We start from the raw sequence: 19026 nt of genomic DNA, 5'->3' as shown, positions 1-19026 counted from the left end.
ATAGTATCACAGTGCTTCTTATTCAAGTAAACTTTATTTTACTTACTATCTCAAAAATAGTAGGAATGTGCTGGGAACCTATGGCTCACGCTGTAATCCTAGCTACTCAGGAGACTGAGATCTGAGGATCACAGTTCAAAGCCAGCCCAGGCAGGAAACTCCGTGACACTCTTATCTCCAATAAAGCACTAGAAAACTGGAAGTGGCAATGTGGCTCAAGCAGTAGAGCACTCGCCTTGAGCTGAAGAGCGCAGGGACAGCGCCCAAGCCCAGAGTTCAAGCCCTGAAACCGACAAAAAAAAAAAAAAAAAAAGAGTAGGAATGCTAGCAATTAAATCTAAAAGCTTATTATAAATATGGATGTGCAGGAAAAAAGAGCATATATTGGCTTTGGTACTATCCATAACTTCAGGCATCTACTGGTGGTCTTAATAGCCAGAGGATGAGGAGTAACTACTGAATATTCTAAGAGACAGGCTTAAATTATGTAATTAATCTGGCTCACTAGTGAGCCTAACAGCTCACTATCATGTTTCATCTATGTTATCACTAATTATGATAATTTTATCCTTTCAATCCATTTCTGTTGAGTTTTCTGGTTTTCTACTGGTAGCATCCATTTTCTGGTATATTTATCAAAATGTGGTAACTGTTTATCATTAAGAATACTTGTAAAATGTAAACATAACCATTATTAGACACATGATTTTTCAGAAATGTCTAGGTATGTGAATTATGTGTTTGGAGTTGTTGTAGATAAGTTTAAGGATAACCACATGAGCTAATATTGTGAAATAATATCAAAAGACATGTAAAGAAAGTACCTTTATTTTTTTTATACCCCATTAATTATTCTATTTCATTCCCTCTAGTACCAATAATTAGATCCTGCCATTAACTAAGGTTAAAAGAGATTAATGCTAGAAATGTACATAATTATTTTTTTTTAATCTTCCTTTTTCCCAATTAAAGCTACATGGACTTGAGAGTAATAAATTCTGGTATTTTCCACTAGTATTTTGGTAGCTTTATATACATATTTAGGTTTGTATTTGTTGTGGTATTTTTTAAAAATAAAAGACTCAGGTTTTTCAAAATCTGTAAAAATGAATTTTATCTTATTACAAGAATAGAGAACGTTAGTTTTGTAAACTTCATGAAGGCAGACCAATTGACTAAAGAAATTAGTGCACCAAATACATAAATAGAGCATGTACACATAATTTTTATTAATATAATAATCAAAAATTTGTGAAGTTTATTTATTTTGTCAGTTGTGGGGCCTGAACTCTGGTCCTGGGTGTTGTCCCTCAGCTCATCAGCTCAAGGCTAGCACTCTATCACTTGAGCCACAGTGCCACTTGTGGCTTTTTCTGCTTATGTGGTGCTGAGGAATCAAACCCAGGGCTTCATGCATGCAGGGCGAGCACGCTACCACTGAGCCACCTTCCCAGCCCTGAAGTTTATTTGTATAGTTATTCTTTTTTTTTTTTTTTGCTGGTCATGGGGCCTGAAGTCTGGGTCTGGGCGCTGTCCCTCAGCTCTTCAGCTCAAGGCTAGTGCTGTACCACTGGAGCCACAGCACCACTTCCGGCTTTTTCTGTTTATGTGGTGCTGAGGAATCGAACCCAGGGCCTCATGCTTGCAAGGCATGCACTCTACCGCTGAGCTACCTTCCCAGCCCTGTATAGTTATTCTTAACTGGGGTTTTTTTGGTTTTTATTTTTGGGGGTGTTTTTTGTCTTTTACTTTTGGTACTGGTGATCAAACCTAGGGTGTTGTGCTTACAAGGCAAGCACTGTGCCATTGAGCTACAGCCCAGCCCAGCCCAGCTGGTTGGTTGGTAATATTTGCTCCACAATCTTCTTAACACTCAAAAGTGGTCTTGTACTTGCTATATATTTTTCATTTGTTTAAAAATGTCTCATTTTACATATGTAAGGATGTAAAATAGTTATCCATAACATCAATATTTATGGAAAACACATTTGTTACACAGAAGTCCTCGGATTTCTTCTAAATACTGTCTTTAATATAATTTGACTTTGCACTCAGATCCGTTTTATGGCATCTGATTTTATTGTCCAACTTTAAATGTTACAACATTTCATCAAAAGCCTGTTTCATCTAAAACCCAGAAATGTTTGGCTATTTTTTACTTACATAAAAATATGCAACTTGTTTTCTTTCATTCCTAGAAAGAGGAATTTTAATCTAGCAGATACATTCAAAAACCTAGTATTCAAATAAGAGCATGCTGTGAATGAAATATAAGGACTTAGAACTAACCAAAGTAAAAAAAATGACTCCATAATATAATAAGAATAATTTCAACATAAACTGTATAAAGAAAGCATTTTTCCCAAAGTAGTCAGGGATCATAACTTTTATACTTCAAGAAATGTAGTCCAAAAGTGTGTTTAATAATGAAAACTATCTACAGTTGAGTTTGTTTACTTGTATCATACTAATGCTTCTTTGTAAACATAGTATTTATGTATCATTTATATTTTTTAACACTGTAGGTACAGTGACCATTATGAACATCATAATTGTTTCTCTCTGGGTTTCTGGAAAATTGATGTATATCTGTTCAGCTGCTTTTCTCTCTACATCCAGTGTGCTCAAAAACTGGGCTATTTTTTCTGACTTTGCAATGAGTATACAATTAATGCATCTTCTCTCTGTTCTATAAACATATACTCACCAATTTACTAAATTATTCACACTTTCAGAAAAGCAAGTTGCCATTAAAAAGAAGCCCCCAGTTCCTACATAAATTTGTATGATAACATACAGTGTCTTTATCAGCCTAAAATTAGCTTATTTGATTCAGGGTAGAAGAATCAGTGAGTATTCATCTTCTATCCTTACACCTTCCTGTTAAAATTCAGTCCACCTAAAAAGCCAGGCTCTGGTGGCTCACACCAGTGATCCTAGCTACTCGGGAGGCTGAGATCTGAGGATCACGGTTCAAAGCCAGCCCTGGCAGAAAAGTCCATGAGACTCTTATCTCCAGTAAACCACTTGAAAACTGGAAGTGGTGCTGTGGCTCAAGCAGTAGACCGCTCACCTTGAGCTGAAGAGCGCAGGGACAGCACCCAAGCCCAGAGTTCAAGCCCCACTACTGACAAAAAAAAAAAAAATTAAGACCACTTAGTGCTAGGAAAGTTATTTTTCAGAACTCTGATCAAACTTTATCAGATCTTTTCAGTCTCTGTTGAATCAGAATATCTGTGTACTGTTTTCTTCATTCTGCCATATATCATTTAAGTATTTATTTTTCCATATCCCCCACTATGTCCATTGTATATATTTTTAAGGCAGAGATTATGCATATATATATATCCTATAATATAAGGTTAGAATAAGTGTTTCATCTCAATATTCCAACTAGATTGTTCTGTGGGCACCTGGATATGATGGCATGTGCCTATAATCCCAGGTACATGAGGAGGTTAGCAGTTCACTTTTGCAAAAAAAAAAATATTTAGCAAGACCCTATTGAATGTACATATTTAATCTAGCTATGTGGGAGACAGGTAGAAGGATCCTAGTACAAGACCAGGAAATAAACTAAACGAAGAGCTCAAGTAGAAGACCCTAAGTTCCAATCCCAGTACCTCCAAAATTATAAAGATTTCTCTATATTTAGCACCTCCAATTTTGAAGTATTTTTTATCACTGTTACATAGATATAACAAAGATGATGTTTTACCTAAATTTAAATTTTTCCTTTCAAGTTCTTCATCAGATATGCCATTAACTACTGAAGAAAATCATGGATTTGCCAAACGGATTCGACAAGATAATTCAAGTGATAAGCTCTTACAGGAAAACAGAGCAACAGTGGGTATGTCTAAGCTCTTAATTTGATAGCTAGTAGCATGGGTATATAACATATTCAGAATTTCTTTGCATGATGTCTTCATAAAAATCTCCTTTTATGTAGTACTCATCACCTGTATTGTGCAGTAGAACAAATATTGTTTTCCACATTTCACAGATAAGGAAACTTAAAGACACAAAACGTAAAGTACTTGGCCAGAAATCTTACGGTAGAGTCAAAAGTTAGAACCTGATCTCCCAACTAACTATATTCTTTTTGTTAGTGGGATTGCTGCATGTTTCAGGAAAATGGGCAAATAAGTAAGCTAATAATTGAAATAAGTGACTTTGTTATTTATTAAGTTAATTAAGTATATTTTATAAATATACCTGCTTGAAATTTTTCTCTCACCTTGTTACTTTTAATGGTCTCTGATTCACTAGATACTACACAGGCAGGCTCCTAGCTATAAACATTTGGTCACTCCCATTGACAAGGTTAAAGGGTGACAGTATTCCCTTACCTTTGCAGGGGATGACCTAAATCTATGGAATAAGGCATTTCAGGTGATCTGGAAGTGTATCATGCCAGCCATATCTGAGCCATGCTATCTAGACCTGTACCTGTCTGGCACTGCAGTTTCTAACACTTCATAGAGAAAGCATTTACTTAGTAAGCATTCATTTTGTCCTATAGTAGCATTTGGAATTTAAAGGAATAATAAATTTAAGAAAATTTCTAATCATAGAAATTATTTGATTTGTTTATTGCCTGAAAATGGTATAAAAACACCAAGAATGTCTATTATTATGCTTGTCACATGGGGGGAAAAAAAAGCTGATGGGGAGGGGGGATTGGGTGGTGGAGGGAGGCTGGGAAGGGATGTGAAGGGTAAACAAAGGAGGAGGCTGCAATGCTTGATAAGAAATGTACTCATTATCTTGCCCATATAATTGTAACCCCTCTGTACAGTATGTTCACAAAAAATAAAACTAAAAAAAGAGCTGATAGTAGGTTACAAAATTAGATTCTTTAGGATAGTCAAGCACTTAGGTATTAGTTTATAAGAGAAGATAATATTTTATGTACATTAAAATGATACAAATAAGCCAGGGGTTGGTGGTTCATGCCTATAAACCTAGCCACATAGGAGGCTAAGATCTGAGAATACAACTCAAAGCCAACCTGAGCAGAAAAGTCCCAGTTAATGAGCAGAAAGTATCTCCAGTTAATAAACAGAAAGCCAGAAGTGGAGTTGTGGCTCAAGTGACAGTACCAGCCTTGAGGTGAAAAAGCTCAGGGACAGTTCTCAGGCTTGGAGTTCAAGCCAATGCAATAAGCAATAATAGTAGTAGTAATAGTAGTAGTGGTGGTAGTAGTAGTAGTAGTACAAATGAAGAGGAAAGCAAAAAAATGCTATTTCCTTCCTTTGGTTATACTCACCTAAGTTCTCCAACAGTATACAAATAGAAAAACAAAAAGCCATCCATATGGAAGAATATAACTACTATAAACTGAGCAGAAAAATGAGAAATTTTGTCAAGAAAATATGTACCTCTGAATCTAAAACCTACTGTGACCAAGAAAGCAAGTAGATAAACACTTGTTTATTGAAATCAGTGACACCCTATCCTAATATCACTTTGTTGGTTGCAGAATGACTGTGAAAGCTAATGCAGAACTAAAAAAGTGGGAACAGGTAGAAAAGAGAACTACATGATGTGTGTCAACCAATTAGGAAGTGCTAGAAGCAAAAACATGAAAGTTTCAAAGCCCCGAGGAAATATCCAAAGAACAAAAAACTGCTTATGCAAAAGTAAAAGGGAACAAATACTTACAGAAATAGTCCTGCATCAGTGAGAAAGAAAGAATGTGAAGGTAGTTTATTTTCATGACTTCACTTGGTAAATATGTACATAGACTCACTGAAACTTTAGTGTTCAATATGAGAAAGGAAGATGATACAAGACTTAAACCAAAGGTATCAATGTTCTTTTGTTGCTGTCATTTAAACCATCTAAATTCACAACAATATATGTCAAGGTCATGTTACTTTGATTATAGTTTTCCATAAATTTGTATAAGATAAATGGTGAAAACCTTTGTTGAATGATACTTTCACTGTATTTATGAACCCTTGGTGTTTTTTTTTTCCTCCAGGGTATAAAAAAACCTATAAAATAAATTCAAACATGGATAGAAAATATGGAAGAAATATTTCAAAAGGAAATCTAAGATAACTTATTTCAAAATCAAGAAAAAATGGTCAAGTGTGCTTGTAAAACTGTCTCAGTTTGTGAAAGAGGACCATCTAAAGCTGTTCACTCAAGTATCTTCAACAAGCAAGAAGTGAAACTTTGAGGAGTTTTTTTAATTTTAAATAAAGAATTTCAACAAAATTATGTTTTCAATTTTTAAAGTATTTGTCACCCTTTCAGATTCCTAAGTTAGCATTATGCTAGTTTCACTATGGTACAGCTAAGTGACTAAAACATTTTAGAAAATAATAGTAAAGGTACCTGTTGTGTTCAAAGTAAGGAGAATTTAGAAGTGATTAAAAATGTAGCCCAAGATGTATTTGGTGTACTATTATGGTTTCATCCACTATTTTACTCTTACATATGACTTTTTTTCACAAAATATTTCAATGTAAAAATGTAGATAGCTGTGCCCATAAAGTTTTTGTAAATATTGTTTTAAAAACCATCATAAATAAAATACTAATGTTCCTTACTCATCAATATATTAAAAATGTAGATTTTTTTAAAGGTTGGTTTTCCTGTCTCATTACTGTCCTTTGCATAGTCTGAACTATTACAAAAAGTATGAGTTTTATAGTTTTATATATATGTATTTCAGATATGCAGTACAGAACCAAATGCAAAAATGTTTTTTGTCATTCCTGCCACTCTAGGAATAGCATATTACAACATAGTTCACCTGCCTTTTTTGGCTTCCTTTTGTACTAAATACAACATATGTGTAGTTAAATGCACTTTAATTTTGTATAACATAGGAAACTTCACATCAAGGCAAATAACCATAGAGCAACTAACTGAGAAGTTTTAAGCCTTTTCTTCTACTTAAAACATAATTGAAAAGTGGCGATTCTATATTCAAGCTATGTCAATGAAACCCACTGTTAATTTGTTGTTGTTTTGGGTCCTTTCTCACGTTTTTGGTTATATTACCTGTTTAACAATCTTACTTTTCTGTTTTTTCTTTTCAAAGTATTTTAGGTAGTAGTATACTTCAAAAGAAAACTTTTAATCAGATACCTGATAAATGACTAGCAAAATTAAAAGTCATTTACCTCTGGTCTACCTGAAGACTTCTTGGAATATAGCTATGCTAATTGAAATAGAAGGAGTTGTAGCAAATGTCAGAAAAGAAAGCTATTGAAAGTAAAAGAGAAAATAGACACATGTGCTTGGCATTTGTCTAGCCATCCCATCCCTGGTAACAGGAGAGGCAAAGCCAGGTGGAAATAGTATCAAAAAGAAAATTATATATAATGGGAAACGGTAGAGCATCCATCAGTAACTACAGTGACATAGGTCTATGTGAACTTCCCACTCTTTCATGTGAACTTTTCCTAAATCAGTTTTAACTACAAACTAATGCTTGTACCAAAGTCATCTTTTTGGCCAAACTTTGATGGAGCTACCCTGAGATCTTCCCACTAGAGTACAAATCATTCAAGAAATGAATGTTTCTGAGTACTGAAAGTCCGTGATCTTAACTCTTGCTTTCAAATCCTGTAAGATAGGCTTTCTTCTCAATGATAGTCTCAGCTTTAAAGCAATGATCATAAGTCTAATTAGCTAATTAACTCAGTGCTATCCAACCATCCAGGAGTACTTTTTTAACTACTTTGATGATGATTTGGGAGAGAGAATAGAGGATGTTGGGGATTAAATCTAGAGCACCATACATATTAAGCAAAGCATATGCTACTACTGATCCCAAGCTCTTGAGGATCTTGACCCTTGAAGAAATGTGCTAGTTTTATTCTTTGTTTTATAGAAAAACTTAAAAGACAAGCCATGAAATGAACTGAACTAAACAAACTATGCAGAGTAAATTATAACACTTTTAGTAAATAATATTTTTATCAGTGTAACATGACTTTTTCCCCAGGAGGTAGTTTCCTGAGGCGTGAAGAATTAATTTGACAGGAGGTAAGGTGTAACCAACTCTTGGATTTATTTAGAAGTTACCCCAACTCCCTACATGGACTCATTCTTCCTCTCCCCAAAAGAAATTATGGATAACAATTTGTGATATTAAACATATTTCATCCAGAGGTTTCATCATCCCTCCCCCCCAAAAGAAAAACACCATTGGAAGTTAGTTTTTAACCAAGAATGGTGGGAAGTGATGCCTGTCAGAATTAGTTGGAACTCATCTCAAAATTCACCATCTGTCAGTAGTTCAGTATCATTGCTCACAGGCCCAAGATGACACAGTTGGTTGCATAGAACTGACATTTCCAGGTGAAATCCATTTTAGAAAATAAACCGATTCCTAGTCATGACTTTATTGACCATTAGGTAGTTTCTCAGCAACCAAAAGTAGGCTAATAAATGGAAGAATATAATCATTCATTTAGCATGTGCTAGATATGAACATTTTCTAGTTTTTCCCCCAATTCACTTAATGCTCATTTAGAAATGCACACCCAAAAGGACTTGATATTTAATTCTTTTATAAACTGTAAACATATCACAGTGGTATTTTGGATATCTTACAGACTTTGTCTGTAAACAGAAGTTGCTTCAAGGCATATTCCAGATACTTGCTGGTACAAAATTACAGAAGCTTAACAAGTTCTTCAAACGGATGCCAATATTTTTTTAACATTCTGGATGGAAAATGCATATTTAGTACAATGAGTATTAGAAGTGTTTACCTTTTATTGGCCTTCATCAAGGCTATCTATAAAACACATTTGCAAGACAAATCCTGAAATACAGGTAGCAACTTGAAACATCTATATCTGAACATGCAAATAATTAAATATTGTATATTCTATAATAGGCCATATGGGATGCAACATAATACTGCATAATTTAGCATGACTCAACCAATGCAAGTGGCTTGGATGTAGAATAGTTTTCAGTTGCAAGTGTCATTAGAATGAAAATTGCTGAGGTTGAGGGAAGAAGGGAAATCTGTTTCTGAAGAATCCTTTGGGCCAGTATACTCGTGAAGCCAATTGTAGCATTACTTCCTCAATAGTAGCAAAATGGACCTTCTGTGTTCAAATGGGCCTATTTGTGAAAGAACCAGTCAGACTATCCATAGGTGTGTAGTAAAAAAGGTTCATAACTGGTAGCATTTGAAGTTAAGCGATTGATGCAAACCAAAGTCCTTATTCCTTAGGTAAAAACAAAAAATTACATAGAAAAGTCCCCATTATGAATATTTATGAGGCACTTCAAGATAATTTTTTTAATAATTAAAAAAATAAGTACATAGCCAGGCACCAGTGACTCACGCTGTAATCCTAGCCACTCAGGAGGCTGAGATCTGAGGATCACGATTAAAAGCCAGCAGGAAAGTCTGTGAAACTCTTATCTCCAATAAACCACCAGAAACGTGGAAGTGGCGCTGTGGCTCAAGTGGTAAGACCACTCGCCTTGAGCTGAAGAGCTGAGGGACAGCAGCCAAGCCCAAAGTTCAAGCCCCACGACTGACCAAGAAAACAAAGAAATAAGGAAATCACATTTTGTATTTATGGTAATTTTAATATATACCTAGAGTTTAAAATGTCACGTTATTTTACTTAACTAAAATCAGAACCATTAGATTACTCAATGTTAGAACCTACTTTCCTGCATTTAAAGAATGATTTCATATCCCATCATATCAGACTTGTATGACATTCATGCCGACAAGACTAGAAGCTCTCCAAAATCAAAGATCAGATTGCTTTTGCTCACCCCTGTGCCCCCAAATCGAACACAGTACCTGGTCCTGTGATTCTCATCATTGAAAAATTTAATGTATTATAGTTAATCTATTTTATAGTTAATCTTGGCATTTCTCTAAACCTAGAGAAGAATAATTCAAACTCTATATAAATATCAGTGAATTTTAAACTAGCAATTATCTTTTAAAATATGTTCTCACTCCTCCAGACTGGCCTGGGTCATATGTTCTCTATCTCTCAGGTAGCCAGTGACTCATAGAACTTATGAGGTGGATGCCATTTCCCTCCACGTGGGCAGAGGATATGTGGCTACACCGATCTTGGCCAAGACCTCAATTTAGCACTAAACATTGAATTTTTTTAAAAAATTCTCAGCATATTGGGTTTTAATGTCAAGATTATGAAACAATCATTTAAAGTTATAGCTATAATTGTTTAGAGAGTATTTTTTGTTTGGTTAAAAGTAAAGACCTGTGTTGCTGAATTAAAAATCCTCTATGGAAATGGTGCTGTGACTCAAAGTGGTAGAGCACTAGCCATGAGCATAAACCGCTCAAGGACAGTGCTCAGGCCCTGAGTTCAAGCCCTGCAACAATATCTAATGGACCCACAGAAGAAGAAAAATAATCACATCTCTTGCATGAAATTACTCTCTCTCTTACCCAACCTATATAACCCAAATTAATGAGTTGAGGTATTCTGGTCATTTGAATTTAGGGTTCAACAGTTTGAATAGATTTTTCTTTTTTTAATTTAAAGCTTTTTTTTTAATTTTGACCTCTCTGAAAGAGGACTTCTTGACACTTTATTGTCCTTTCAGTACTTCATTTCTGACACTGAAAGTTATACATTTTCTCATATAAATTTGTCCTCAATGTCCCTAGGGACCAATTTAGGTGTCTGATCTATAATTCAATTATGGCAATTGCTTGGAAATGGTGAAGACCCCACAGGTGAAGGGCTTGGTCAAGAAGACTGCCCCTGTATCAGACACCTATCACAAATAATGGACTCCCTCTTGACAACTTGGCTACAGTTGGGAGTTGCCATCACCATCCCCTCATGATTGATCACTTGCTGTCACCACTCACAGAACTCAAGGTATCATTTTTGTTATCTTTATCCATTCATTATAAAGGATACACCTCAGGAGTAGCAAAATGGAAGACAGAGATTAATGAATGGGAAGACAGAATGCGCTCCCAAGTCTTGTCCAGACACATCACTTTCTAGCGCCTCCATGTGATTGACAACCTGAAAGTTCTTGAATTGATTTCACATGTGTCTAAGTTTATGCTTTAATCATTTGCACGTTAATTTATGGTCCCAGGACACCCCAATACCATTTGTTTTGTTTACAGGGACCTTATTCTGTCGGCATAATTAGTTAAATCTTTGGCCTTTAATGATTAAGTCTATTTTCAGGCTATCAATCCTCCCCTCTAATCATGTGACTAGTTCCCCTGGCAACCAGTCCCCATCTTTGGGGCTTTCCAAAAGGCATCTGATTAAACTAAACTCAGGTATGGTTGAAAGGAGCTTGTTATGAGCATTACAGTACATTTACCTTTATTACTCTCAGTGCTTAGAAGATTTCTATGCCAGAAACAGAGATAAACACCAAATACATATTTTTTATTATAAATCACATCTCAGACTCTCACTTTTCAAAACTGGTATTAGAATCTTAATGAAAGAAGAAACACAATTTTCTCCCACTCTCTTCTAACTTTCCATGTAGTGCAGGAATCCATGCAGGAATCCCTTCTATGGCATCCCTATCTCATCCAGAACTTTTTAATGGATAAGGAATTAATCTCTTTGAAAAATAACACATGCGACTATTGGAATATTACATATTTTTAAAAGTTCTAATTTGTGTTGTATCTAAAACTGGCTCTTCAAAACTTTGGTTATTGGTTCTAGTTCTGTTCTTGAAAGCAATAAAGTTACATATCTTGACCCCAATTTCCCATTTACACTTAATATAAAATCTGCCATGCAGAATCATTAACCTTTATTACAAGGGACTTGATAATGTCACTGGGAAATAACCAGTTCCTGATTGTTTGCATATGCTATGTTAGTCAGAATTCCTGCCACTGGGAGGAAGAGCATGCCAGCCATAATAGCTTAAGAAGAAAGGACTTTCTTCCCTACCTAACTAGAGTATGTTTTGTTTTGTTTTGGGTTTTTTTTGTTTTAATATTTGCCCTAAAGTTCAGGGATATTTGGGGATACTTTTTTTTCTCTGCACTTCTCCAGGCCTTTCTGGACACTTGAGATGTTTAAGGAAAGGTGAAAGGGAAATACTGCATCTATTTTTTATCAAAAAAGCAAAAGCTTTCCCAAAGTATTCCAAAAAGACTGTATGGGTTATACATTTTATTCCCAACCCTTAATAGAATATGGTACTTAATAAGTGATAATTAAATGTTACAAGATAACACAGGTATTTACCTCAATATAACTATATGAACAAACCCTGGCCTTAGAGGAATTCAGACCATATAAAATTGAAATGCAAAGCAATCAAAACCTTACTCTTTTTTGAAATGAAAAGAAACTCACCATATGGAAAATAAAGTGAGACATATTTCAATGTTAATATTTGCTTGCTAGTAGTTTAATAGTAACAAAAGAAGCTCCAATGGTGCATAGGTGGTGATTTTTGTCTTTAAATAAATTAACAATATAATAACTGATCAATGATTTTTATTGTATTGTTTTTCCTAGTAACAACTCAAAACACCAAAGATAAAAGGGAAATATTAATAGTTGATGAAAAGGGGGGAAAATAACATAAGGGATTATAGGAAACGCAAAATCTCAGACTTCATAGATATTGTAAAAGAAATTCCTGACTCTACAAGACTCCCTCCCATGTTATTTGAAATCCTTTCACTCTTCACCATAATATTTTTCACTTTCATGTTTTTATTGTTTTAAAGGTGATGTACAAGGAGGTTACAGTTATGTAAGTCAGATAAGTCCATTTATTTTGGGACAATCATAAATTTTTCTTGACCATGTTATACAGTTAGGTATTCTATTCTTTTGCAAGCTCCTGCTAAGGACTCTCAATGTTACTATGATAATTATATCCATGTCATTTATATAGAATTAAGTCATGTGCTTTGATCTAAGGTGAAAGAAATTTTTTATGAGTTTCTCAGGCTCTGCACTATTGATGTTTTGGGTTTCATTGTTCTTTGTTATGAAGACCTTCAATGTAGGCTGCTCAACAGCATTCCTTGCTCCTAGTAACTAGATGCTGGAAGCAAGTCCCACTCTGATTGTGGAAAACCAAACATGTTCCTGAGCCTTGCCAAATTTCCTCTGGTGTCAAAATAGTCCCAATTGAGAAACAATGCTCTTCATTAAAATTTGGTCATTTCACAAGTAATCTTCTAAGCAGTATTTCTTAATTTTTGCATCTGTTCTTGTGTTTTGTACTTTATACCCAGCTGCCCTGGCTTCCTGTCTTTCAAGTCATTTGCTTAGATTTGCTTTTTATTTTCCTACTATTTCTCTTTGATTAGTTGTTTTTAAATAGAGAGCTACTAAGTTTTTACTCAAAAATAATCTCACCTGGCCATTTTAGTTTGACTAAAGATAGAAATCTACTTTCAGTATCCTTTCCACCCCACCCCAAACTTTGAAGACATTGAGTTATTCACCTATCTAGCATTGTTAATGTGAAGTCTGACAACAGTGTCATTATTTTTTATATAGTGGGTATATAAGATGCCTATTATAGATTGATTGACTGGTTGATGGATTGATTTTGGCAATACTGGAGGTTTAAAATCAGGGCTTCTCATTGGCTACACTGGTATGATATTGTCAAACCACAATTCCAGTCCTGTTTTTCATTGATCATTTTTTTGACATAGGGTCTTGCTCCCAGAAAGGTGAAAGCTTCAGTCTGACAACTTTTAGACTTTCTGTGCTCACTGGGATCACAGGTATGCATCATAGAGTCCAGCTTTCCTTCTGTGGAGACAGTGTCTCTAGGACTTTCATGCTCTGGCAGAAATGTGGACATCATGGCACCTTGATCTTCCCAGTCTTAGACAACCAGGTAGCCTGGGTAGGCAGATATGTGCCAATAGGTGGAGAAGGGGTTTCATAATCTTCACTGCCTGGGCTGTTGTTAAACCATGATTCTCTCATTCTTAGCCTCCCAAGTAGTTAGGATTACAAGTGTGAGCTACTGGGGCCTGGCGCTATTTTAAAAATAATTTTGACATGTTTCATTATTCTATTTTTATATGTATATATTTACCCAAGCCTTTGCCCTCTATTTTCACTCTCTCCTTTCCTCTGGTCCCTATTTTTGGCAAACCATGTTTTACATCCCTGCCCATTTATTTTTAAGGTCTAGATTCTGCATATAATATTGTATTGTAACAAGAACATACATCATTTGTTTTTGCCAGTCTGGCTCATTTCAATTAACAACATGATCTCCAATTTTATCCATTTTCCTGTGGAAGGCATGATTACACTTTCTTTCACATCTGAATAATACTCTGTTATTTTCTTTATCCAATCATTGGTTGATGGGTGTTTAAGCTGATTTCATATTTTGGCCATTGTGAATAGTACTGTGATCACCGGGGGGTTGCATGTGCCTTGACTGTACGTTGCCTTACATTGATTTGGGTTTATGGCTGTGTGTGATACAGCTTGATCATACCATATTTTTAGGTTCTTGTATTTTTAGATTTTTAAGGAAACTTCATACTGATTTCCATAGCGGTGATACTAATTTACACTCCACTAACAGTACATAAAGATCTCTTTTTCCTTTACATAGCCATTATTTATTATTGCTTGTTTTCTTGATAATCATCATTTTGACTGGTGTGAGATGGAATTTCAATCATGTTTTGATTATATTTCCTTTTTGGCTAAGGATGCTGAATTTTTTTCATGTATTCACTAGCCATTTGTACTTATTTTGAAAACTGTACAATTAATTTTTCAATTTATTGGTTTGTATTGTTGGGGTGTTTAATTTTTGGAGTGCTTTATATATTCTGAAGATGAATCCTTTATCTGATGTATAATTGGAAGGTATTTCTTTGGGTGATTATTTTTCCCAGTACTCTGGTTTGAACTTAGGACCTCATACTTACACAGCTAGCACATTTCCACTTGAGCCACACCCCCACAACAGCTCTTTGCTAGTTATATTTGGAGATGGAATCTCACAGAGGTTCTGACAGGTCTGGTTTCAAATCATGATCTTCTGTTATCTCAGCCTCTTGAGTAGCTAAGGTTGTAGATGTGAGCCAATAGTGAGCAGCTTTGGAAGCTTTTTAATTTGATACAATCCCATTTTGTAATACTTTAAAGAAGAATTTTCTGAGCAATTGGAGTTCTATTCAGAGAAGTGTGATCAATACCTATGTCTTCTTATATCATGGTTTTCTTCTAGCATGTTATAAGTTTCAGATCTTACATTAAGACCTTTAATTCATTTTTAGTAAATCGTGTGCCATGTGAGATGTGGGTCTAGTTTCAGTTTGCATCATGTAAATCCAGTTTCCCCAACACCATTTGTTGAAAAGATGATCTGTTCTCCAAGAAAGGTCTTTTATACTTTGGTCAAAAACCAGATGGCTGTATTTGTGTGGGTTTACTTCTAGGTCTCCTATTCCATTGGACTATGTCAGATTTTGTTTTGGTACCATGCTGTTTTGGTTACTGTATGTCAATAGCATAATTTGAGTTGAGGTATGGTGATACTTCAATCCTTGTTCTTTTTGTTCAGAATTGTTTTGGCTATTTGGGATCTCTGGGGCTTTCAAATGAATTTTAGGGTTGAATTTTTTCCTATTTCTGTGAACAATGACATTGAAATTTTGGTAGTAGCACATTGATCCGTAATACAACTAAAGAAATATTGCCACTTTCACAGGACTACTACTGAGTATTAGTATTAATATTAATTCCATGAATTCGGAGGTCTTTCTATCATCTGGTGTCTTTTTTCAATTTCTTTTATGTTTCCTTTTTAGAGGTCTTCTGCCTCTTTAGATCTATTCCTAGATATTTAATTTTTTGGGTGTTTAGTTAGGTCTGTTCCTAGGTAATTGATTCTTTGTGAATAGAGTTATTTTTCCTGATCTCTCTTGCAGCTTATTCATTGTTGGTACATAGAACAGCTACTGATTTGTAATGTTGATGTTGTACCCTGCTTATATGCAAACGTTGTCTTTTAGCACATTAATGACATCACTATATTGGTTTCAATTTTTGCTTTGCAGGCGTCAGATCTACTATTGCTCTTTTAAAAATATCTGTCTTTCTCTTTGGCTTTAGTGAAGATTGTCCTTCGGCTTTATCTTTCATGAGTTTCATTAAATTTAGTCTGTCACTCTTCTTTTTTGCTTTTTTCCTTTTCTACTTTTTTTTTCTTCTTCCTGGAGTTCGCTGGATATCTGAAACCAATAGATTGTTATTCTTGATCAGAGAAATTTTGAACCATTATTTCTTCAACATCCACTTTTAAATCATCAACTCAACAATATCATGTAGTATGTACCCAAGAAAAATCCACAGCCAATTAAAATAGGTGGGAATGCATTGTTACTTATAATTTTATCTTACATTTGTTTCAGAAATATTTTATTAAAATTATACATGTATTTATATAATATTTGGATGGCATTGTTTATATGTATATAGGGTTTTCTACATAAATAGAACCAATAAAATATGTATATATTCATCTGATTCAGAAAATGGAGAGGAGAAGGAGAGAAAGGAAGTAGAAAGGAAAAATGAAGGGCTTAGGGAGAAAGGAGGGATAAAAAAGAGGGAAAAAGAGAAAAAGTATGAAATTATTTCACAGGATTGAGGGGCGGTTGGAAGGTTGGAACTCTAGAAAGACAATTTCAGGGGAGAATTCCCATGTGCTGTGGGGAGGTCAGTATGATATAGGTTTTCAATTGACATATTCTGTTTAGGCCCAACTAAATTATAGATGATAATTTTCTTCACTCAGACTCCATTGGTCTAAATATAAACCTTGAAAAATATCCTCACAAAAACATCTAGAATAATATTAAAGCAGTTGATTTGACACATACATGTAACCTCCACAATGTTCAACAAATAAAACAGACATAAAGCAAATTACTTAACAGGCATTCCTAAAACTTATTTCATGAATAATCCAAGTCTTCCAAATCACTAGTTTGTGGTGGTCTGTGTGTAGTGCTTCCTCAAATATTCCATAAAGAAACTAAAGACCATTAATGATGAGTTCTTAATCAGATGGCTTTGACACTATGAAGTAGCCTTCTACTGACTCCGACTCAGAAAATGTTACACATGTCTGAGTGATTTCCTGCATCCCTTTCCCATGACTGGTGAAAAAAATGCTTCACTATTTTCTTTGGGATTTTAGTATAAACCACTGACCCCTTTTCTGGAAGTTTTATGCTCTTATATGCACAAGCCATAATAATCGATAACTCTGCCCAGCCTTCATAATATATTATCAATTGCAAGGCACAGACTAATGTGTAAGAAATGTTCATCTCAGCATTGAGGTAACATGCACTTTCTCTTTTTTCCTTTGAGACTCCAATTAAATGAATCCTATCCTGCTATATATTTAAGTACCTCTCTCCTCAGATCGTCCATCTTTTTACTGCTGCAAAATCCATCCTTTGGGCTTTGAATTTTTCATTACTGCATTTTTCAATTCTTGAATTTCTATTTGTTTCTTTAAAAATAAGCAATGCTCCAATTTTTTATGGTTTCTAGTTACTTGTTAAAATTTTTATGCTTGTCTTCTATCTTCAGAATTATTGCAGGCATTATTCTACAAGTATCTTTTATGAAAGGAAAGGAGATTTTTAAGAAATGAATGAATGACTGAATTTACTCTATAGAATAAAAAAACACATTGCATAACTTGGAACTATGAACAGCATACATATAACAGATCGTCAAGTACTGCTGATGAATTTAGTTACCCATTTCTAGTTCTTCATTAAATAAGAACACAGAAATTAAGAACATGGTGGTTACAAGCAAAGTCAATCAGACAAATGTTTGCATTCTAGTAACGTAATGTTAGGCAGTGATTTTACTTTCCTGAGTCTTGCTTTCTTGATTCACACACTTAAGATAGTAATTGTAGTGATCTCAAAGGTTCATATTAGATTGAGGTAGAGTAAGTATGAGGACATACATATAGAAATAACATATGGCACATAGTCAACATAAACAAATGTACTTCATCATTATTAGGGACAGTCAATATGTTCCTTTAGGAAACACTCCAGTCATTCCTGAAGTATAGATACTGGGATGTCTGCTGTTTCTTCCTAAATCTTCCCATGGAGACTTAAATTTTGCTAATGTATTTACCCAAAAGTTTGTAGTTATGATATCACTTTTTATGACTTTATCCACTGAAATATAGCTCAGAAAGCCTGGCCCTGCATCATGCTACAGCTTTCTGTGTCTAATGAAAGTATTCCTGTGTGCAGAAGCCTTAGCAATTGGGAAAGGAAAGCAGAGAAGAAGAAAATAAAAAGAATACCTAAATTCATTCTGGAAATTCAGACCACTTCCTGTGCAGACCACTTCCTGTGCACAATCTAAATTAGAAACAGATTGTCCAAAGCACCAAAATGAAGGTGCTGAGAGGACTCTTAAACCAGTCTACATACCTGCTCCCCTTAGATTTTCTCAGGGAGGTTCATGGGTGTTTCTGTTGTAATTTTTCAAAAAATTTATATACACATTTCAAACCCACAGTGCAGCATTTGGCAGTCACAGAAATGTAAATTGTTAGTTAGCTTTCTGTGTGGAAGACTGTACATTAGCCCCAGGAGATGCTCCACTATTATAAAAAAAATTACAGCATTCTCAAGATGATCTTAGCTTCTTACATTTGCCTTCTTTCTCTTTAAACTTGATTATAGACAAGTTCCAATTAACTAGATGTGAGAAAATCAAAATGTGATTTCTGTGACAGTAATGTTCATGCTTCATTTATCTATGTCCTAAAGGGCTAGACCTGTGCCTTGAATGTCACTGTTACTACTCAGTCTCTAAACAATTCTGTCTATTCCAAATGACTAACCCATGTTCAAAAGGAAGTAACAATATATGCTTTGTTCCGCCTGACACAACTTTTAGTGAAGAAAAATACTTGAACTACGATTAAAAGTGCTATTTGATGTCAAGATATTGATCACTATTTTTATTTATGTAATTTTGACTTTAAGCA

At 34.7% G+C, this 19026-nt stretch overlaps 1 protein-coding gene across 3 annotated transcripts in view; it reads left to right on the top strand.

The window, feature by feature from the left end:
- Kif18a (kinesin family member 18A) overlaps nucleotides 1-6587 on the top strand; it is a 66757-nt gene extending 60170 nt beyond the window's left edge. For all 3 annotated transcript variants that reach the window (XM_013019662.1, XM_013019663.1, XM_013019665.1), the window contains exons 16-17: nucleotides 3744-3853; nucleotides 5990-6587. In XM_013019662.1, the coding sequence (XP_012875116.1) occupies nucleotides 3744-3853; nucleotides 5990-6069 (190 nt within the window). In that variant the 3' untranslated portion in view covers nucleotides 6070-6587. The remainder of the gene's footprint in view (nucleotides 1-3743; nucleotides 3854-5989) is intronic.
- The last annotated feature ends 12439 nt before the right edge of the window (nucleotides 6588-19026 follow it).

This window comes from Dipodomys ordii, unplaced genomic scaffold (assembly GCF_000151885.1).
Source record: "Dipodomys ordii isolate 6190 unplaced genomic scaffold, Dord_2.0 Scaffold46, whole genome shotgun sequence".
NCBI lineage: Eukaryota > Metazoa > Chordata > Mammalia > Rodentia > Heteromyidae > Dipodomys > Dipodomys ordii.
Note: the sequence above shows the minus strand (reverse complement) of the source record. Positions and strands in the feature narration are given on the sequence as shown.